This window comes from Rhinoderma darwinii, chromosome 6, assembly GCF_050947455.1.
Source record: "Rhinoderma darwinii isolate aRhiDar2 chromosome 6, aRhiDar2.hap1, whole genome shotgun sequence".
In the NCBI taxonomy this organism is placed as follows: Eukaryota; Metazoa; Chordata; class Amphibia; order Anura; family Rhinodermatidae; genus Rhinoderma; species Rhinoderma darwinii.
Window position 1 is genome coordinate 134,180,286 of NC_134692.1, and position 22,962 is coordinate 134,203,247.

Below are 22,962 nucleotides of genomic sequence, written 5' to 3' on the forward strand. Positions count from 1 at the left end.
CTTCTTTTTAAGCCACTCCTTTGTTGCCTTGGCTGTATGTTTCGGGTCATTGTCGTGCTGGAAGACCCAGCCACGAGCCATTTTTAATGTCCTGGTGGAGGGAAGGAGGTTGTCACTCAGGATTTGACGGTACATGGCTCCATCCATTCTCCCATTGATGCGGTGAAGTAGTCCTGTGCCCTTAGCAGAGAAACACCCCCAAAACATAATGTTTACACCTCCATGCTTGACAGTGGGGACGGTGTTCTTTGGGTCATAGGCAGCATTTCTCTTCCTCCAAACACGGCGAGTTGAGTTAATGGCAAAGAGCTCAATTTTAGTCTCATCTGACCACAGCACCTTCTCCCAATCACTCTCAGAATCATCCAGATGTTCATTTGCAAACTTCAGACGGGCCTGTACATGTGCCTTCTTGAGCAGGGGGACCTTGCGGGCTCTGCAGGATTTTAATCCATTACGGCGTAATGTGTTACCAATGGTTTTCTTGGTGACTGTGGTCCCAGCTGCCTTGAGATCATTAACAAGTTCCCCCCGTGTAGTTTTCGGCTGAGCTCTCACCTTCCTCAGGATCAAGGATACCCCACGAGGTGAGATTTTGCATGGAGCCCCAGATCGATGTCGATTGACAGTCATTTTGTATGTCTTCCATTTTCTTACTATTGTACCAACAGTTGTCTCCTTCTCACCCAGCGTCTTACTTATGGTTTTGTAGCCCATTCCAGCCTTGTGCAGGTCTATGATCTTGTCCCTGACATCCTTAGAAAGCTCTTTGGTCTTGCCCATGTTGTAGAGGTTAGAGTCAGACTGATTAATTGAGTCTGTGGACAGGAGTCTTTTATACAGGTGACCATGTAAGAGCTGTCTATAATGCAGGCACCAAGTTGATTTGGAGCAGTAACTGGTCTGGAGGAGGCTGAACTCTTAATGGTTGGTAGGGGATCAAATACTTATTTCTCTGTGCACAATTCAAATAAATATATATCATTTTGACAATGTGATTTTCTGTTTTTTTTTAAATATAATCTATCTCTCACTGGTAAAATTAACCTAGCCTAAAAATTCTAGACTGTTCATGTCTTTGACAGTGGACAAACTTACAAAATCAGCAAGGGATCAAATACTTATTTCCTTCACTGTACATGTCAGAAGTTTTGATCATTGGGTGCCTGAGCACTGAGACCCCCAGCGATCGCTAAATCTAAGTGCTTGGGTGAGCGCTGTGCCGCTTCATTTCTGATCGGCTTTCCTCGGAGCGGTGTACGGCCTCATAGACTTTCTATTGGGCTCGTACGCCACTCTGAAAAAAGCTGATCAGAAATGGGCGCTTAGTTTTAGTGATCTCTGGGGTTCTCCGTGCTCGTACCACCATCGATCAGAACTTTTGACATGTCAGAAGTTTTTTAAAAGTTTAGTTGCCCTTTAATTTTTGTCAGATTATTATACTTTCTAGATTATTAGTCAGACAAGTATGTAATCCTCCCTTTTTAAGGATAGAGAACCTTCACAAAGTCAGTTTAATAGTAAAATTGTAACAGAAAATCAGTAGAAATGTACTTTTCAGTGTCCCCCAGTGTTATCTGATGCTTCCCAGCCGTCATAAATACTGTCATAACCTTGGACACCGTTCTGCTTCCAAACAATCAGAAAAAGTTTGTTCTTATCACAGACGTCCTTGCCAGGCAGACTCAAGTAATTTGTCATCTCTGGGAATCGGACAAGTCTCTGATATAAATATATTTTATAGATGTAATCTGCAGGATCCAGTATCAGCAGCGCATTAAGAGGGAACCTGCTGATCCAATGTGTCTACTAAGAAACCAGCAGCATCAATTATTTGGAGAGTTTTCCTAACATATTGGCCCCTTACCCTGTTCTCCCCACACAAGAACTTGTAGAACTCTTAGCTGCCTGTTGCTACCACTAGGGGGTGGTCTATAAACAGCTGTATACAGATCCTTTGGACCTCTCCCCCTGGTGGGGGCACATGCCAAGCATCAGCTATCAGCTCTGGTGTATGTTATTTCAATAGAGCAGGGGGACCAGCGGCTGTCAGACTTCCCTGGCACCACTTATCTCCTTGAAATCTCTATTCATGTACTCCATGTCCCTTACCTGATAAGCGTCACAAAAAATATGCAACGCTCATTTTATGGGAAGGGAATGTGTATGGCCGGCTTTAGATACTACCTCTGCTTTCTCCTCTGTTAAGCCAGATCTGCTCCAGCTTGTAACTTGCTGCTGTGACATAATGTTTGGAAGAGGAGATGAACAGCGTCTAGTGACTCACAGATCTACTCATGGGTCCAGCTGTTTATATTGGTGTAAAATACTCTAAAAGCAAAGGAAAAAGTGTCTTTTGGAAACATGTAGCAGAGCTGAGTGTGTCAGGGCTCAGTTGACACGATTGCAATCCTACTACATAATCCAAAGTTGGTTTAGTTCTCACAATGCACAATAGAATCAGTTAAAACTGAGCTCTGCTACATCTTAAACCCCATCAGCATTTCTTCAGAAACAAAGAGACAGGTGTAGGGATATTTTATACAGTCCACTAATGGCAGTCCCTGGGGCAGACCTCAGCAACAGAAGGCCCCTGTGCAAGAACATTGTATTGGCTCCTTGATGTGTAACTGCTAATTGAAAGGTATATATGGTATGTCTAAGTAATTGTGATGTCACAGCAGCATGCCTGAGTAAAACCCCCTTGTGATGTCACAGTAGCTTATCTGAGAGACACACACTTGTGATGTCACAGCAGCCTGTCTGCAATACCTGCCTTTAACCCACTTGTGATGTCACCGTATATTAACTGACGGACACACACCTGTGATGTCACAGCAACATACTTGACTGAAAGAGAATTGCAATGTCACAGCAACTTACCTGACCGAAACCCACTTGTGATGTCACAGATTAACTGACAGACACATACATGTGGTGTCACTGCAGCATACTTGACTGAAAGAGAGTTGTGATGTCACACTAGCGTACCTAACAGACGCAAACTTGTGATGTCACAGCTGCTTACCTGACTGAAAGACATTTGTTATGTCACAGCTGCTTATCAGGCGTATATATATATACATCGATAGTACAGCGCTCCGCAGATATTTGCAGAACATCGCTGTGAGCACCTGTGTTCTGCAAAGAGTCGGCACTAACAGGGCGCTCCAGCGGGGATGACTCAATAGTACAATTATATAGAGTCAGGCCCCCCGGGACAGGCGATTGGATATAAACAGAACTCAGCTTTTGCGCTGTAAAATTTCTGCAGACATAGACACATCTGGCTGGATTGCAGACGCTCCTGGCATCATGGCACAGGGCAGCAGCTGCGGGGATGCCCAGCGTATTTTGATACCCGGCCTCCCTGCTGTGTCTCTTCTAGTCCTTCACATCAGTCCCCCCCCCCCCCCTGTGCTCCCCTTCCTTCCAGGAAGATTGAAGTGGTTTCCAATTATTTATTTTTTAATAAAGCTTAATAGGTGTATAATGAAACGTTCTACAAATTTCTAATATACTTTATGCTTCAATTCCTCACCATTGTTAAGATCTGTGATCGCCATCATTGAATGGAAACATTCTTATTTACATCCAGAGGCTGAAAACACATTGTAATCATGCCCAACGGACACCAGTGTAGGGTACATTCGAAAAGAGAGTTCTGATATCCTGTGATAAGCCATCCATTCACTGACAGGAAATAGTGATCTTGATAATGATATGGAATTGAAACACAAATATGAAAAAGTTGCAGAAGTTTTCATTCCAAACAAAACTTTGTTTATATATTCTACCATGTTGGTCCATGAAACAATAAATGATGAAATAATTGCTGTTTTCATATGTGCTGACATCTCGTTTTACAGCCTACAGTGAAAGTTCATGTTATCACCTCATTATCATTAGTAGGCAGAGGATTAATTAGTGACTGAATGACAACTCTACTACCTCAGATAAGACACAAAAGGAAGATTGTAGAAAGCTGAATGAGGGGGCACGGTTATATTTTGGAGACCTGGTGATGTCACTGAGTGATGTAGTGGAGTTATCTGGGGAGGGCTAATGATGTCACAGTCAGGAGGAGGCGTTATCTGGGAAATGGTGGTGATGTCACTGAGTAAGGGGCCAGGCTGATCTGGGGAGGGCTGGTGATGTCACTGTGTTAGGAAGGGGAGTTTTTCGGGGAGGGCTAATTATGTCACAGTCAGGAGGGAGGCATTATCTGGGAAAGGATGGTGATGTCACTGAGTAAGGGGCCAGGCTGATCTGGGGAGGGCTGCTGATGTCATTGAGTGAGAGAGCCGGGTTATCTGGGTAGGGTTGGTGATGTCACATATTGAGGGAGCAGAGTTATCTGGGGAGGGATAATAATGTTACTGTGTAGGGGGATGGGGATATCTGGGGAAGGCTGATGGGGCAGGGTTATCTTGAGAATGATCGTGATGTCACATAGTGAGAAGGCAGAGTTATCAGGGAAGGGTTAGTGATGTCACTACGTAAAGAGACAAGTTTATCTGGGGAAAGCTGATGACATCACTGATTGAGGAGCAGGTTATCTGGGGAGGTTTAGTGATGTCACTGCCAATGTCAAGTTCTGGATTCTGTAGACTTAACCGCCCTCTTCTGCTGTGAAGCAGGGGCATTCTAAAAAATGAAATAAATATAAAAGGATTAAAATAACGTAGCAAATTAAATAAAAATTCCATTCCACTAGTAGTTCTTAGTTCCATTTAATAAGCTGCGACATTTATAGTGATAGTTTCCCTTTCACTGCAGGCATTTCCTCGCTGACATCAGAGGTAAACATATATTTGTACTTTCCCCTGTGCCTGGAACAATTGGTGTGAAGGATTTTCCCCCAGTTCTGTGTCCTCCTCATTACAGATTTCTCAGCTTCCTCTCTGCACATTTGCTCCCATCTCCCAGGCTCGCCCTCCTTAATGGGCACATAGAGCCTGAGGCTTTGCCGTCAGCTCATCCGAAATTGGGAATCATCTATTTTTGGGTAGTTCCGTAACTAGGAATCCAAGGGTTTCCCCATTGGTCTTGTGTTGTAAGGACTGAGCTCTCTGCTGCGTGTGTGTCATTTGTTCTGATGAAGGCTGAGGGAATGCAGGCTAATGGGGTGTCTGGTGGAACAGACACCCCAAAGGTTCCATAGACCCAAAGGTCTCATAGAGTTTCCCCCGTGTTTTCTCCCGCAATATCCTTGCCCCAGGTTACAGTAAATTACACTATCACCTACCCTGATGTTAGTGTCGTATTCTCTTTACAGCACCCATATAGGGGTTTTTACCCAGCGTTACTTGGTAAATCTGACAATATATTCCATTCAGGAGTCGGAAAAGGATGGGTGATAACCCTTGTGGGCGCCCTGAGGACAACCGTCCCTATTGTCATCATTCTTTCCCAAAATAGTCGGTATAGAAGTTTATTGAACTTGACAGAAGGAGAGGAATGAATAATGTATATTTGCCAGTGATTTTTTTATTTTAAGGGCAAATACTCTTTAAAAATTAAATGGAACCAGCGTCTGTGTGTTCTGTACATACATTAATGGAGATTAAAAAAAAGAAAAAACTGACACCAAATGCCTTTTTAATGGCCCTTGAAAACAGGACCATGATGCTTTGCAGCAAAGTGCTAAATTCAGACTTCTCCCAATGTGGGCGGGTCTCTCGTCCAGGCTGAGCTCTTGTTTTTATACCTGCTGCCTGTCATTACATTTGTCTTACTGTTGGGGTTAGTAAATAGTAATCTGGAGATGCTTTATGCAGTATAGTCCCTGACATGTAGTCAAAAAATCAAAACAAAAAGATCCAAAAACATTTCTACGGTTTTCAAACTCCATGTGATGCCGTTTACATCCTTTCATTTGGTACGTAGATTAAAAGGGGCCCCATAATAGAAACAAAATGGGGGCCCCTACTGGTGCTGGGTTATGCTGTCACATCCCAGGATAACTTGTTGTCACCCCATATACTGGATATAAATGTAGTATACAGTAAGCTCCCCCTAGTGGTGCCTTCAGGCAGGCAGAGTTTTAACATTTAGATCTATGCTTGTGATAGGATTTGGAGCTCTAAATCAGAAAAACAGAGCTCCAATCTCTCTAAAGAAATATTATAAAATTAATCGGTGGCAGAATCTGGGACGTAAACACAAAGTGATGTTCATAGTTGGAGCTACTTAAAGAAAGTGTTTTGTTTTTTTCTCAGCCGTAACGGGATTTCAAGGTTTTGAGCTCCTGGGTCTGAAGTGGATGCCTTCCCTGAGTTGGGCCCAGGCTACCGAAATCACCACATATGAGGTGGGAGAACATCCCTGGCAGGAGAATGTGGACCAACTAGCCTCCAACCCCGCTCTCGTGTGCGCCCTGCGCCGCGTCCGAGCCTTCTCCACCCTAGCAGACGCCATCCAAGAACTTGTACCAAAGACGGGGAAACGACAAGCCCAGTTCATCATGTCTGCTACGCCGGAAGTTGCTTACCGTCAGGCCGTCCACTTTTTCACAGAGAGGGACTTAATTTCTGGTAATCATCGTCTCTCATCTCACCTCCGCTCGCCCTTTTTGGTTATGTGTCTTCTTTTCGTCCACCTTGTAGCGACAGGAGAAATCTGTTATTCACAGTTATCAGCCATTATCACATAGAAAGGACGGGGTTGTCCACAGTGGACACCCCCTTTAAGGAGTTCACGTAGCACACGATCATTAATGGATTTCCATAGATTCCTTCTCTGTAGTTAATCTTTCAATGAAGATATAGGTTATGTGTCTTTATGGTCGTCTTCTACTCCTTAGATTCCCAAAGGCGACCTGTTCTGAAATATATCGCTCCTCCTGGGATCTACTGCAAGTCGGAAGGTAAGGGTGTTAGTGGTGGGTGAACCATTCTCTACCCCTCAGTCGTAACTGCACCAAACAACTATGCATGTCCTGTGGTCTACAATAAAGGGGTTGTCTGGTTAAGAAAAAACAATTCTGAATTAATGAACCGCTTCCCACGTTCAGAACTATCCTCTATTATCTAGAGTACAAAGCAGCTTCAAAGAGTGTCTTTCGCTCTGGAGGACCCGGTATGTCCATACATTACATGTACAGCCCATTGATTTCAATAGGTACTGTGTAATACTTCAGTTATCCTGCGGTGGTGCTGTTGGGTAAAATAATAGTTGCTACCTGGTTTTCCACAGATGACCACTGATAGCTGGAGGTCCCAGCAGTGGGGTAACCGGTTCTCAGCTTATTGTTGGAGGACCTTTCGACAACAAAAGCAGACAACCCTTTAAGCAGTCCTGTATCTCCCCTCTTTATCATGCCCCCACATGGTTGAGTTGCTGTACCAAGTAATCATTAAAATACAGAAGGGAGGGGGGCCGAGACAGGACTGTGACGATATTTGGTGCATCACACTAGACTTATTAGACACGTAATTTACACCAGTTTTCCGCATGCAAGTTCTGGTGCATTTTGCGACTCCTTTTAACCACGCCCCTTTTTCGAGACACTTAAAACTGCGAAAGAAAGTGCAAAAAGAGTCTAAAACACATAATACATTTGGCACACGTCATGTACGCCACTTTTTTGGCGCAATTTATGCCAAAATTCTGGGGGAATTTTGCTTAGTCAATCTCCCCCCAATGAATGACTCTGGACTGCAATGTCGTACTACAGCCTAGCCCTGACCGAAAAATACCTATTGTCCTTTACAGGTGGAGGAGAATACAGCGGGAAGGTGGAGTCCATATTTACATACATGCTGTCCGGTAGGTTCTCTAACTATCTATGTCTATTTACTCCAACATCTGGACAAGAAAAATGGTCTCTAAAGTTGTATTATAACCAAGCAAATATATTATAGGGACATGCATTTGAATGCAGTCTATTGTTCCCTTTTATCAGCCAGGCTGGGGAGATGATGACTGTAATGTGCTTCAATGGTGTGAATGACAAGAAGTCCACAAAAATCCCTGCCACCATGATCACTACTTTGTCACATATCACAAGTTCTGGGAACCTCCAGAAATAATCGACATGCTCCTCTAACTTCTGTACCACATCTCCTTCTCCGAATTCCCATTGTTCTGCCTGCGCTGGAGACCAAGCAATACACCACCTCTACTTTATCTAAGCCCTACCCCTTCTTCATCCAGTCCCCAGACAAAAATGGAGGGGATCATGAAGACCAGACTTTGAACTTGATAGTAGGTTCTGCTTTTTTACAGTCATTTGTGGGGTTTATTGTCCCTTTAAATGAGGTGTTACTGCTCCCCCACTGAACATGGCCGCTATCTTACTAAGAGCCTGTAGTTCATCTCGAAGTGGCAGTGTTCCCATACCAATAATAGGAGTTCCAGCTATTGCCAAGCAGTATGACTGGTGGGAAATTGGCTGGATATCGGATTAGGATTAAGTCTGGCAACGCACAAACGGATCCAGCAACAGGATTTTCCCTCTGTTTGGCCTCTTGGGTCTTAGTGGCCTCATTATTTTTGGCTACACAATCATGGCCGCCTTACACTTCTCCACTTCTGCTTGCTTTGATGTGTACAGTAAGCCACGTTTTTTTGTTTTTTTTTCAGGTCCTCCTCTATTGTACACGGTTCTTCTCCTCAAGCCGGGATCCTGGAGCAGTAACCTGGGGAGGATATTACGTAAGATTGAGCTGCAAAGGTTTGTCTTGGTCGGAATGAAGTTGGTGACACTGAGCGCAGAAGATTCATTACAGATCATCCCCACCGAGGCACAAGAGGTGAGGAGGAAGACGATTTGGTTCCTTATAGTCCCAAGTATTCAATGCGTGGATACTGTCCACCTAATGTGTACAGGTTGGGTGTCCAATACAACAAGTAAATTGCCATAAAGCGAGTCATCAGTCACATGACCCAAGTAATAGGGAGAAACTAGTGAGCAATTAAAGTCCATACCAGTGACTTGCAATTTCCATGGTCTTCCAGGGTGACTCTCGCTGGGACAGGCAGCATCCTCTTCCAACCTTCCATCGCCCTACGGTTACGGTTCATTGTAAACTTCTGCTCAGTATGTTTAGCGAAAGGGCTTCATTGGACAAATCTACTTAGAGGATCGGTCACCGATCCTGACATGTTTTAGTAAATACTTGTATTCCCCATAAAATCACAATTCTAGAGCATCTTTTCTAAGCATTTTACATTGTGCCGTTCCTCTGTTAATCCTACTAGAAATTTATGAATTGGGTCCTGTCAAAGGGGCGTGTCCCTACTTGGTCTGATACTGTCTGCACTGATTGGATGGTGTGAGTCTGTGTAGGGACACACCCCCAACTGGTAACACCCAGTTGTTAATTAATTTGTACATTACTAGGAGGAATAACAGAGGATTAATACAATCCAAAGTTTTAAGAAAAGATTTTCCAGAATTGTGATTTTTATGGGGAATACAAGTATTTAATAAAACACACACATGTCAGGAGAGCGGACCGGTCCTTTTTAATCTTAGGTGGCAATGGACTTTCCTTTAGATATCAGTGGTTATATTGGGTACAAAAAAAAAAGATCAGTCCATGGACAGTGTATGGTATTCCAGCATTCATTTGAATAGGACTCAGCTGCAATACCATGCGGGTTCCTACCATCCCCAAGCATATGTAGGCTTAGTCCCAGTTCTGGGTGCATGTGCAGCGTAGGAACACACCTCATAGAGGTCGCCTTGTCGTGGCAGGTGGGCTCACACAATTTGATCAAAATGTGCTCTAAGAACCTCCCTATTGTAAGTAGATTCAGCAGTAATGCATATTTATTTATTTATAGTGTTAAGGTGGCATTAGCGTTCGCAGTGTGCTGTCGCCATTTTTGTATATTGTATAAGTTGCAATACCAGACACAGCCCATGGACAAGAGTGGCGCTGTTTTTGGAAAAAGCAGCAGAGCCTTTTTTCTCATTTCAGACAACCTTTTTAACTTATCTCTTAAACTGCGTTTAATGAAAATGTTACTATACATAAAGTCATCATATTGTTCCTATAGCATGCAGTTATGTCTTTAGTAGCATGATCACACACGTGTACAGAGTCCATACAATTAATATATTCCCTGAAATACTTTGTGCTTCTGGAAAGAATCATTTGATTGGCTGCTGGTCACCTTCTATCTACCTACTTCAAAACCAAACCCATCCAGACAAGCAGACGTTGAAGGATGTACCAACAGCAGCATCTTCTGACATCAGTCATATATATCAGAGGTTTACGTCCTAAGGTGGGACCCTCAGTGTTTTGATCAAATGGGTCCTTATACTAGTTTCCAGTGAAGATCTCTAGCGGCCACCGATCCATTCATATCAGTGTCAGAAATTGTTGTCAAGGGAATACCTCTTAGCAACTAGTGTAATCAATGGATCGTATGGGATTAGGGTCTGCCTATTTTCCCCAGAAACAGTGCCACACATGGGCTGTTTCTGGTATTGCAGCTTAGGCAGTTCAAGTGAATATGAGGCACAGCCCATGAATGGCACTGTTTATGGGGGAAAAACCTTTAATAACCCTGTAGAACATAAATATAAGACACCTTAGTTCACGATAACATTTATTTTCCTTTAATATACATTTAAGATGCAGTGGTTGATGTCTCCACAGGACGAGCATCTCTCCCGAGCCCACCGTGACTACCTGACCTCTGCTCCATCCCTTGTGCTGTGTCTCCAGAGGATTAATGCCGTTCTGAAACTTCTAGACCTCCTGGGACCAGACGATCCACAACTGTGTAAAGCTCAGGACCAGTTCCTCTGGAGGGCCCATTACGGCACCAGTTCTGTGCAAAACGGGATGTATGGTATGTGGATCCTCTACATATTCCACGGATCTTTCCTTCCATCATATCTCATAATTATGAACTGAAACATTTCCATAGAACATTTTTGGAATTTTCTTAAACTCTATTTCAATAGACCGAGTCTTAAACCAGCAAAAATGGCCCCCAAATTACTACGTGCTGCTGACGGACTCTTTATAGGTCATTCAGATCCATCATGGCTACTGTAAAAACGGAAGCCGTGACTCCGGTGCGAACAGAGCCCTAAATGTTTAATCTGTATTACACCATTCTATTTATGATGGGGCACAGGCCTAGAATCATAGACAAAAGTATTGGGACACCTGCAGGAGCTTTTATGACATCCCCTTCTAAATCCATAGACATTAATATGAACCTTTGCAGTAAAACATCTTCCACTCTTCTGGGGGGCTTTCCACAAGATTTTGGAGGGTCTGTGGGAATTTTTGTTCATTCATCCAGTAGAACATTTGTGTGGTCAGACACTGATGTTGGGGGAGGGGGCCTGGCTCGTAATCTCTGTTCTAGGTCATCCCAAAGATGTTGGATAGGGGTTGAGGTCAGGGCTGTGTGTGGCCAGTCAAGTTCTTCCACACCAAACTCCCCCTTGTTACACCGGTGACGTCCTATTACAGGACCGCGCTGAGATTCAGTGATCTCTTTACAACGACCTATTCTAATGTTTGTATAGACGACTGCATGGCGAGTGCTGGATTTTTATACAACTGTGACAATGGGACTGAATGTAACACCTGAATGCAATGATTAAGATCTTTGCCGCCTCAGATTTCTAGTTCATATACCTCCCTATACAAGTATAATTATGTCCCCTTCTTTCAAGACATAAACAAACTCATATCCAGATGGTCTGTCCTACCCTTGTCTTTTTTCGGCAGAATATCGGCGGTTAAAATGACTATCCTGCCAAAGTACTTATACCTTCTGGAAACCCTCCCGGTCCCTATACCACGAAAAGACATGTGCAGATTTCAAACGACTCTTTTGAAATACATTTGGGCGGGTAAACGACATAGAATCCCAAGCTCAGTCATGCTCACGTCGGTTACGGCGGGTGGATTGGCGGTCCCAGACGTTTATCGGTACTACTTAGCGGTACATTTGAGAAGGATCCAATGCTGGACCTCCCTAAGGGCATATAATAAATGGACTGAGATTGAGAAATTATGGATCGCACCTACACACCCAAATACATTATTGTGGTCGGGAACGGCGGACACTTTAGCGACCCCCCCCTCCTACACAGAATGACATTCACTAAGAATATTTGGAGGATATCGACGTCGAAATATGCACTATCTTCCTCAAAATCTCTAATGACACCCTTCCTATATAATCCTTCCTTACCGGTGAGCCTTACTACAAAAATGTCCCAACCATGGTCGAGAGCAGGTGTATTTTACTTCGCGGATATAGTAGACCCCTGCCAACGCACAATCTTACCGTTCTCGACGTTGCAAACTAAATATAACTTGCCAAAAAACTCCTATTACAGTTATATGCAAATCACACACTTTGCTAACTCTATGCGAACAGGACAAGGTTTTTCTAAACCCACAGCCTTTGAAAGGCTCTGCAAAACAACTGTCTCAACTAGAGGGCTAATATCGGAGATGTTTGCTATTCTTGCCGACTCGTCCCTCCAAGAGGCGACCAGACATAGATACATGGCCAGGTGGGAGGCATATTTGGGCAGGGAGCTCCCCATGTCGCTGTGGCAAATCATCTGGTCCAAGGCAGCGAAATCATCTCTATGTGCGGCTTATAAAGAAAACCAATACAAAATTCTGATGCATTGGTATCATACACCGGAATTCCTCCATCGCATTTTCCCGTTGGTATCGGATAGGTGTTGGAGATGCCACAGCGACGTGGGGACACTTCCTCATATCTTTTGGGATTGCAAACTAGTGAGACCATTCTGAGGGGAAGTGGAAAACCTCATTCAGGGGGTCTTTGGGAGTAGACCTCCGAAGCAAGCATTGACCTATCTTTTAAATGTGCCACCGAAGGGTTGGGGGAAGGTCCAGTCCCGGTTACTTCTACATATCCTAACGGCTGCGAAATGTCTTATTGCGGCTAATTGGAAACGCAAAACGCCTCCTACGCTGGATGCCCTTTATAACAGAATCAAGGAGGTTAAGAGAATGGAATCACTGACGGCCTCATTGAACAATTGCGTAGATCGCTTTACAAGTGTGTGGGGGCTTTGGGACATGTACGACTCCTCTAGACCACCATGAGGGGGATCATTGCTCATTGCATCTAGGTCTAATGTAGAGAATGAGATATCTCCTAAGATCCATCCTTACCTTATCCCTTCCCTACCCTAGTGTATCTGTCTATTGTCATGTTAGTATTGTTGGAATCATTTTTTACCTTGTGTAGGCGATGGATGCAGATGTGAATTGACATAAAAGCTAAGCTTCATATCTCTTATTGCATATTCTGAGCGGATAGTAACCTCATCAATGTTTTTAGGATACATAAACAGATAATGGACAGTCTGCCCATGGAGTTCGGGTACTATACTGTGGTACTAATGTGTTGACTTATGTAAAAACGATCAGTATAATATGCAAAAATTATTTTTTTCTTTTGCTCAAACACGATGTATCTACTCGTCTGAATTTACTGCTGGTTTGTATTTTTATGATGTTATAAATGAAAATAAAAACATACAATTATAAAAAAAAAAAAAAAAAAGATCTTTGCCCCAATACTTTCTGTCCCTATAATGTATCTTGTCAAAAAATAACCTAGGACAGATGTAGTTGTAGTTCCACTGATCACCACTAGATGGCACTGCATTGATACCTTCCATTCAAGCTGTAGCATTACTATACAGTACTGTACGTTACATTGGATCATGTATAGTATATTATTATTATTATTATATTACATGTATCCAGTGTGTGCCGTGTATTAAACATGTATGCGGCATTTGGTAGAATATGTACGGTAAAATATTCCTCTTGAAAATTCAATGGTTTCCATTGTCATTTTGGATCCCTCGGTTCTCAGATCCTGCTCGTACCTCTTAGATCATTTGTCATTTAATATTTCTCTATGAGTCATAAACGTAGCATTTAGAGTGTGTAAAGAGTGAGTGCTGAACATTTTACACAATAATGAAGCCTTGGCGATGACAGCAGTGGCCCATTATTAACCAACTTGTCAGTCCATCTTTCCGACTTACTGGAAAACCTCCGTATGTAGCGTCTAAATTATTGATGCTTTTCCTGTATCCCTTCCAAGGATTGTAATACCTTTCCTCAAGATTGCACTACTTGACCAGTGTATTTGGTCTCCGCAATACTCTAGGATTTTATTGACAAAAACTGATGCTGGGGTCTGTTAACTCTTTCTTCTCAGACATTTCTTGATGTGATACTCCGATCCGATGAGAATCTGCCGAAAATACTCAATATGCAACATGGAGGTTTCCAGAGATGTTGAAAAAGGCAACGGCCAAACACTATTTCTGAGATTTTGCATCATCTTTTCTTAGGACTCTGCTTTGTGGTATTCCTCTGTTATTCCTCCTGGTAATGTATGGATAAAATGAGAACTGGACGTTACTATTCCCTTTGTCAAAACACTCTCTTGCACTGTATCAGCGTGTGTAGGGACACAATCCATTACCATTAATAGTGATACCTATTTGTCAATGTATTCATACATTTCCAGGAGGGATAACAGAGGAACAGCACAACACAGAAAAGATGCTCCAAAATTGTTATTATATGGGGAATGTATTTTCAAAAACAAACAGGAGAGCGGATCGGTTCTCTTTATAGAGGTTTTACCAAGATAAACATTATTGGTCGATCGATAAATACGGCAATGTCTGATCAGGGGGGATCTGATGCCTAGAATAAAGGGGTCATGACGCAGTGTAAAGAGCAGTGTCCACTTTTGGGTTTTCCGACCCATCGCCCTGTAGGAACTACAACACATTCACTTAGGACTGTATTACAATTCCTGACATATCTGCGGTCCAGGACTGGCGTAGCAAACTATAACTTGGCTCTATCCACTGTAACTGCACAAACAGGAGGAGGGAACCAGCCGCGGATGACATCATAATAGAGGGAAGGGGGGAGTGACATCAGCTTTGTCCCAAAACCCGGCATTTCTAGGATTCCAAGCACTGTCTGCCCCATAGGACAAGCACTGTTACCATAATGCTGGTAGCAGCCATCTTTCCTGCCAATATCCAATATGATGCATACACATAATTCTCCTGTACCTATGATATGGACATATGATTGCTGTCTGGTGTTTCTGTATTCTCATATATACATGTGTATAAGAACGTAGTAGATTGCAGTAGGTAGGGATTCTCTACAGTAAGTGCACGTATTATCCAGTAGTGAATGAATCCTCATTTCTTGTAATATAGACTGTGTGCGTTCTGTTCTCCAGGTTCCACCTCTTACCAGGCTGCCGTCCGAGAGATAAAGTGTTTTTTCCCGGAGGGTCTCGTGTGTGATCACCAGCCGATTGTTCTACAGGCAGAAAAGGTAAATTCATCCATTTTTTTTTCTTTCTGTCCTGGAAATCTCCTTTCCGGGATCCATGCCAAGTAAGCCTGACTGACCTCCAATAATTCTGACATTGACCCCATTTTAAAATGTACCAGACCCGACACAATGGAGGATGTCGGTAATGAAATGTATCAGTGAGAATCCATCCTATGAACCATTGAGGTATGAAACGCGTGGTGCCACATGCCTCAGTGATTGAACTTCTTATTGAATTTGTTGGGCGCATGTTTATTCTGCCTATAAAATGTCAGATTGCTCCGGTAACTTCAGGGCCTATTTAAAAACAAGCCCTAACCTTTTTTTTTTTCCAGCCGTCACGTGATAAATGTTGGCATCTGTTACTATGGGCAATACCTCAAGGTTTATACAAGGGAAAGGCGGAAAAGCTTCTTTAATCCAAAGGAAAGGCTGTAATATTATAGACTATATAAGTATTTAGAGTGAGTGTACCAGGGGCGGACACGGACAGCTGAGGGCCCATGTGCTAGAACAGTATATGGGCCCCTTGCTGTCCAATATTGAATATAATAAATCACCCCCTTATGTCTCCATAACAACGCATCAGTAATTGTTAGCCATAAAATTCTTCATCTTGGGCATTTACATGCAATCTAACAAACAGAAGACGACTGCTTTAATATAACAGTGGGCCCCCTTACCTACTGGGCCCTTGTGCAGCTGCACAGGTTGCACCAATGCTATGTCCGCCCCTGGAGTGTACATGTAGACGTATCCTGCGCACACATCCGTGGGCGTACCCATAAGCATATCCTGGGCAGCCATGAGCAATTGCACCCATAGAAATAACCTGGGCATACATCAGCGAGTGTACCCACATAAGTATCCTGTCAACATATCATAGAGGGTACCCATAGTTTTTTTTTTTTATGAGCGAGTGTATCCATAGATGTATCCTGGGATCATATTATAGATGGCACCCATAGGTTTTTTCTAGGCAGACATGAGAAAGTGTACCCATAAACATATCCTGCAAACATATGAGTGAGTGTACCTATAGACATATCCTGGAAACATGAGCGAGTGTACCTATAGACGTATCCTGGGAATATATAAGCGAGTGTGCCTATAGACCTATCCATGGAACATATGAGCGAGTGTACCTATAGACGTATCCTGGAAACATGAGCGAGTGTACCTATAGACGTATCCTGGGAATATACACTACCGTTCAAAAGTTTGGGGTCACCCAGACAATTTTGTATTTTCCATGAAAACTCACACTTCTATTTATCAAATGAGTTGCAAAATGACTAGAAAATATAGTCAAGACATTGACAAGGTTAGAAATAATGATTTTTATTTGAAATAATAATTTTCTCCTTCAGACTTTGCTTTGGTCTTGGAATGCTCCATTTGCAGCAATTCCAGCATTGCAGACCTTTGGCATTCTAGCTGTTAATTTGCGGAGGTAATCGGGAGAAATTTCCCCCCATGCTTCCAGAAGCCCCTCCCACAAGTTGGATTGGCTTGATGGGCACTTCTTGCGTACCATACGGTCAAACTGCTCCCACAACAGCTCTATGGGGTTGAGATCTGGTGACTGCGCTGGCCACTCCATTACAGATAGAATACCAGCTGCCGGCTTCTTCCCTAAATAGTTCTTGCATCATTTGGAGGTGTGCTTTGGGTCATTGTCCTGTTGTAGGATGAAATTGGCTCCAATCAAGCGCTGTCTACAGGGTATGGCATGGCGTTGCAAAATGGAGTGATAGCCTTCCTTATTCAAAATCCCTTTTACCTTGTACAAATCTCCCACTTTACCAGCACCAAAGCAACGCCAGACCATCACATTACCTCCACCATGCTTGACAGATGGCGTCAGGCACTCTTCCAGCATCTTTTCAGTTGTTCTGCGTCTCACAAATGTTCTTCTGTGTGATCCAAACACCTCAAACTTCGATTCGTCTGTCCATAACACTTTTTTCCAATCTTCCTCTGTCCAATGTCCATGTGCTTTTGCCCATATTAATCTTTTCCTTTTATTAGCCAGTATCAGATATGGCTTTTTCTTTGCCACTCTGCCCTGAAGGCCAGCATCCCGGAGTCGCCTCTTCACTGTAGACGTTGACACTGGCGTTTTGCGGGTACTATTTAATGAAGCTGCCAGTTGAGGACCTGTGAGACGTCTATTTCTCAAACTAGAGACTCTAATGTACTTGTCTTGTTGCTCAGTTGTGCAGCGGGGCCTCCCACATCTCTTTCTACTCAGGTTAGAGCCTGTGTGTGCTGTCCTCTGAAGGGAGTAGTACACACCGTTGTATGAAATCTTCAGTTTCTTGGCAATTTCTCGCATGGAATAGCCTTCATTTCTAAGAACAAGAATAGACTGTCGAGTTTCACATGAAAGCTCTCTTTTTCTAGCCATTTTGAGAGTTTAATCGAACCCACAAATGTAATGCTCCAGATTCTCAACTAGCTCAAAGGAAGGTCAGTTTTATAGCTCCTCTAAACAGCCAAACTGTTTACAGCGGTGCTAACATAATTGCACAAGGGTTTTCAAGTGTTTTCTAATCATCCATTAGCCTTCTAACACAGTTAGCAAACACAATGTACCATTAGAACACTGGAGTGATGGTTGCTGGAAATGGACCTCTATACACCTATGTAGATATTGCATTAAAAACCAGACGTTTGCAGCTAGAATAGTCATTTAGCACATTAACAATGTATAGAGTGTATTTCTGATTAATTTAATGTTATCTTCATTGAAAAAAATGTGCTTTTCTTTCAAAAATAAGGACATTTCTAAGTGACCCTAAACTTTTGAACGGTAGTGTATAAGCGAGTGTACCTATAGACGTATCCTGGGACTATATAAGCGAGTGTATCTATAGACGTATCTTGGGAATATATAAGCGAGTGTACCTATATACGTATCCTGGGACTATATAAGCGAGTGTACCTATAGACGTATCTTGGGAATATATAAGCGAGTGTACCTATATACGTATCCTGGGACTATATAAGCGAGTGTACCTATAGACCTATCCATGGAACATATGAGCGAGTGTACCTATAGACGTATCCTGGAAACATGAGCGAGTGTACCTATAGATGTATCCTGGAAACATATGATAGAGTACCTATAGACGTATCCTAGGAACATATGGGTGAGTGTACCCATAGGTATTTTCTGGGCACACATGTGCAAGTTTACCCATAGTCGTATCCTGGGAACATATAAAGTGTACCTATAGACCTATCCTGGGAACATATGAGTGAGTGTACCTATAGACATTTCCTGGATTCACCAGTGGGGTACATATTATTGAGTATACCCTTAGGCATATCCTGCGCTCATCAGTGCGGTATATAAGGGCACACCATACCAGTTTTTCACTTCTCAATGTTTCTCTTTTCTAACAGAATCTATCTGGATGTTGTTGACCACTTGACTAGGGGCATCAGTGAGATTGAACCCTGTGACTGAGATTTCACTCGTTCTAAATACTGGGCTCAAAAAGCAATTCAACCCATAAAATGAAATTCATACTTCACAATCTACAAAGTGAAGAACCTCCAAGTGATGGTCCAAGAACGGGCACCTTGGCAAAATCTAGACTTACTTGACAATAAAAATGGCATTATGGGGTAATTTTCTTTTTATATATTTATACATACACGGCATGAACCTGCATGATGGGTGTCCCCGCTACGTGTAGGTGACAGATACTCTTGTACCAGGCCTTGAATAGTTGATTCTCTTTTCATAAATTAATTTCCAGGAAGAGTTAACGCAATACTACAAAATTTAGCTGGGAACTGAACCACCAGACAGACCGCGCAGCTTTTCGGAACATACTATGAGACTTTTGCCCAAAATAGCTACCATGAAAGTACAAGGCGTATGCTGATATTTTTGCCTGTCCTGGATTAGTTAGAAAATGCCGATTCCGTAGGCGGAGTATATATGTATCTAATTTACAATGAACGTCTCTGCAGTCTATATCTGATTAATACACAGCTGTGCCCTCATGGTCCCGTGCCCGGGGGACGTTAATACTGGGAAATATAGAATTGTAGAAGAAAGGGAATTATTTACTTGCTGAATGTGCATGCCTGTCCTGTCCAATATAGAAAGCCATTACCGGGATTTCATAGGGGAACGGGCTGATGAACATGTGACTGGATGTGCGGAATTGCTGCGAACGTCTACGTTGAGGTGTCCCTCACCGGTACAACACCGGGGACGTCTCTGCAAATTAAACAGGCATTAACCCTTTATATCCAGAACAAGCTAATTCCAAAAATGTGTACAAAACAACCTGCAGATGAGTTTGAATTTGATGTATTCCCTCATGAAGAACCCGTAAGTAGGACAGAGTCCTTCAGACACATCAGAACAGAACTCAAGGGCACAAGTGCGTCCACTAAATCAATCCCCAAAGTGCCAAGAGGGCTCCTAAATAGAAGGGAACCCAGCGCTTGTGAGGATTGCCTCCGTCGTCTTCTGTACTCAGCAGCCCCCAAGAGGTTCGTGACCCCTCTGACTTTTCTGAAAGCGGAAACGATACAGAAGTCTTAAAGGGATTGTTCAGACTTAGAAAGAAAGAGCAGCGCCACTCTTCTCCATAGTCTGTGGTATTGTAATATTTATTTAAAAGCAGATCCTTTTTTTTTTTACTAATCATGGACAACCCTTTTAAAGGGGTTTATCCGCAAAAGATTGATGGTTGGGAGTTCAGCTCATCCCATGGTTTGCTGAAGTGAATAAAAACTAAGCTGCAATACCAGACACAGCCTGTAGACAAAAGTGGCGCTGTTTCTGGAAAAAAGGACGACCCCCCTTTTGTCTTAAACAACCCGTTTACGTCTTATTTTAGTGATACATTAACACTCTGCAACTATGCCTTGCTCGTGAACTACATTCAGTTGTAAGCTTTACCCATCTTAAGCCTTCTAAGGCTCCAAAGGCAGAATACAGGCTACCACAAATGGCAGTCTATATTCTTTGGATGTAATTTGTTTTCCCTGTCACCGCTTGTTATTGAATTGAAGTTTATTAGAGTTGAGTTATATGATATTCCTAATATATACGGTGTGTGGAGCTTCACCACACGTATACATTAGTTATACCTTAACATTCCTCATTGTATCATTTCTATTATTATATTTTTTTATGTTTTAGTCTTTTTTTTTTTTTATCACGTTTCTTTTTTTTATTACGTTACTTTGTGGCAGACAATTTATTGAAATACATGAAAAGTGTCTCTTTCTGCGCATCCAGCGTTCTTTGTTACAGACCCAGTTTCCGGGCCCCTCCAGGGTAAGGGCTAATCTGCTGTCTTGGCTTCCTTTACTGGCGCGACACTTCCCGAGGCTCATTTTTCTTATATTTTCTTACTAGTGGCTTAATACAAAGGGATTGAAAACATCAGAAAATCGTGCACAACCCTTTGAAGAGTCACGACGTTCTCAATCATAGACTGTTTGTGTGTTCCACTTATTACAAGACGCATGTTACCGATACCGCTGAAATTAAAAAATTACTTGGGTGATGCCTTTTATTTTTAGTTTTTTATATAAATCTGATTTGTTTTTTTTTGTTTTTGTTTTTTTTTTAAATAAAATATAGCATACAAAAAGCAAAATATCCTCCTAAGCACCCTCAATCCCCATGGGTGATGATTTTTTAATATTCTATTTAGCCATTTTTTGGATAGTTGTCTCCTACACAGGTAACAGACCACTAATGGAAACCATATAGGGAGGCTGTAGGGGTTGTAACTGGGCTTTTTACATTCCCCTCTGGCCGTTCTTGAGTTCTGACTCATGAACCAGGAGGATTAGGATGAGCACAAAGGATTGTGCTATATTTCTGGCTGTGGGGGTCTCCTGGAACAGCTGTTTAAATGCGTATTACCCTCTTCAAATGTTATGACCTATCGCTAGGATATGCCATAGCATTATGATCGATGCGGTCTGACCTCTGGGACCATCTACCAATCCAAAGAACGAAGGAAATTTGATCCCTTAAATTTTTTTTCTGCACAGCTCCACTGCCGTTCTTCATTCCGTGGATCATAAGGGTCTCGGCAGTCGGACCCCTATTGGTAGTAAGTGATGGCATATTCTAGAAAAGTGAAAAAACCCATTTAGTGAATATGCTCCGCTAGTAGTTCTGAGCCCATGTTCACCTTTCTATCTTCAGATCCCCAGGATGACACATGACGCCATATTTAACAGCAGAACACAGAGACAAACTCTGAAGAATCAGCTCTGCAACGGAGGACGATCACGTGATAAAGGTAACGGCCCTCACTGCGGGTGACCACTTGTCCAAAGTCTTAAGAAAAGTTCTCGAGAGTGGAGTCGTGTAGGACGAGGTGCATATCCATTCTGAAACCTTTACCTTCAGCATTACTTGAGATTGGTGGCGTCCATTATTCAGCTCGGAGGCATCTTGAGGAGGATCCTGTCCATTTCCATGGGGTCCCTTTGCTAGATATGTTCATCCATGACATTGGGTAGGACAGGTGGAGACATATCTTGAAGCTACGGGACCGCCATGCAAGTTTTGGAGCAGAACCCTCCCCATATATCATCGGTTGTATTGCTGTTTGTACTTGGCGGAGGGGTCTTTGGCTCCTCTCAGATACCAGGGCCCAGGTGCAACTGCAGATGATGTGAATGATCACAATACGTATACAGCTCTGCAGAATGTTGGCTCTATGAAAGCAATGGAGACATGAATAAACCTCATGAGCTGCGCCATTGAACTTAATGAGGTATATAACTGCCGGTTGGGTGACCATTGTGCAGCATATGGCCGTCCGTAAGGATTGTTACATGCAATATACAACAGAAATTACAGTTAGCACTGAATGTATGACCACAGTAGAGGCAATTCTGAGGCGTTAATGACTGCCCTAGAAGAACGGGCAGGGGGGCATGGCGTTGAATTAGGGAACCACTTCTGATTTAGCAGTCAAGGATTCTCTTGGCAGAATATAAGGGTTTGTCCCTTTTAACGCATATTAATTCAATGTGAAAACCGTTTGTTATTATCTTACTTCTAAGCTGAGATATGATTATTTGAAGGTACAGGCCCAGAGCTTGAGGCTGCACTACTGAGAGATTCTGATGACCGTATATCTCCTTTAGACCTGGTGTGGATTCAAATAAGCAAATATTTCAATACCCTCACATATATACACACACATAACTGCCATTATTCAGGCCAGGGAACATGTAGATATGTATGTATGTGGATATGTTGCCATCAGGATCTCTCAGTAGTGCAGCCTCAGGCTTTGGGACTGTAACTTCAAGTGATTATATCTCAGTATAGAAGTAAGATATTAACAAACGGTTTTCACATTTTTAATGTACAGTAAAGGAACTTTTTAATGGAAATATGACTATGAACAGAGGTTGTAAGGCTAGAGATAAGCGAATTTCCTGAAATCCTATTCGGTCCGTATAAATTCGCCTGGAATCGAAAGTGCCCCGGTTGCCCTGAAAACCCTGTATCTGACTCTCTGATGTCTTCTCTAACCTTATCCAACCCCTTTCAAGCTCTTTAACGCCAAGCCAGCACTAGCCATGTCAAAGTGACAGC

At 42.7% G+C, this 22,962-nt stretch overlaps 1 protein-coding gene across 3 annotated transcripts in view; it reads left to right on the forward strand.

Moving 5' to 3' along the window:
• Positions 1–22,962, forward strand: part of LOC142655849 (dynein axonemal assembly factor 8-like) — a 60,189-nt gene that overhangs the window by 18,581 nt on the left and 18,646 nt on the right. For all 3 annotated transcript variants that reach the window (XM_075830472.1, XM_075830471.1, XM_075830470.1), the window contains exons 21-27: positions 6,222–6,536; positions 6,806–6,868; positions 7,717–7,770; positions 8,587–8,756; positions 10,617–10,812; positions 15,259–15,356; positions 21,553–21,649. In XM_075830472.1, the coding sequence (XP_075686587.1) occupies positions 6,222–6,536; positions 6,806–6,868; positions 7,717–7,770; positions 8,587–8,756; positions 10,617–10,812; positions 15,259–15,356; positions 21,553–21,649 (993 nt within the window). The remainder of the gene's footprint in view (positions 1–6,221; positions 6,537–6,805; positions 6,869–7,716; positions 7,771–8,586; positions 8,757–10,616; positions 10,813–15,258; positions 15,357–21,552; positions 21,650–22,962) is intronic.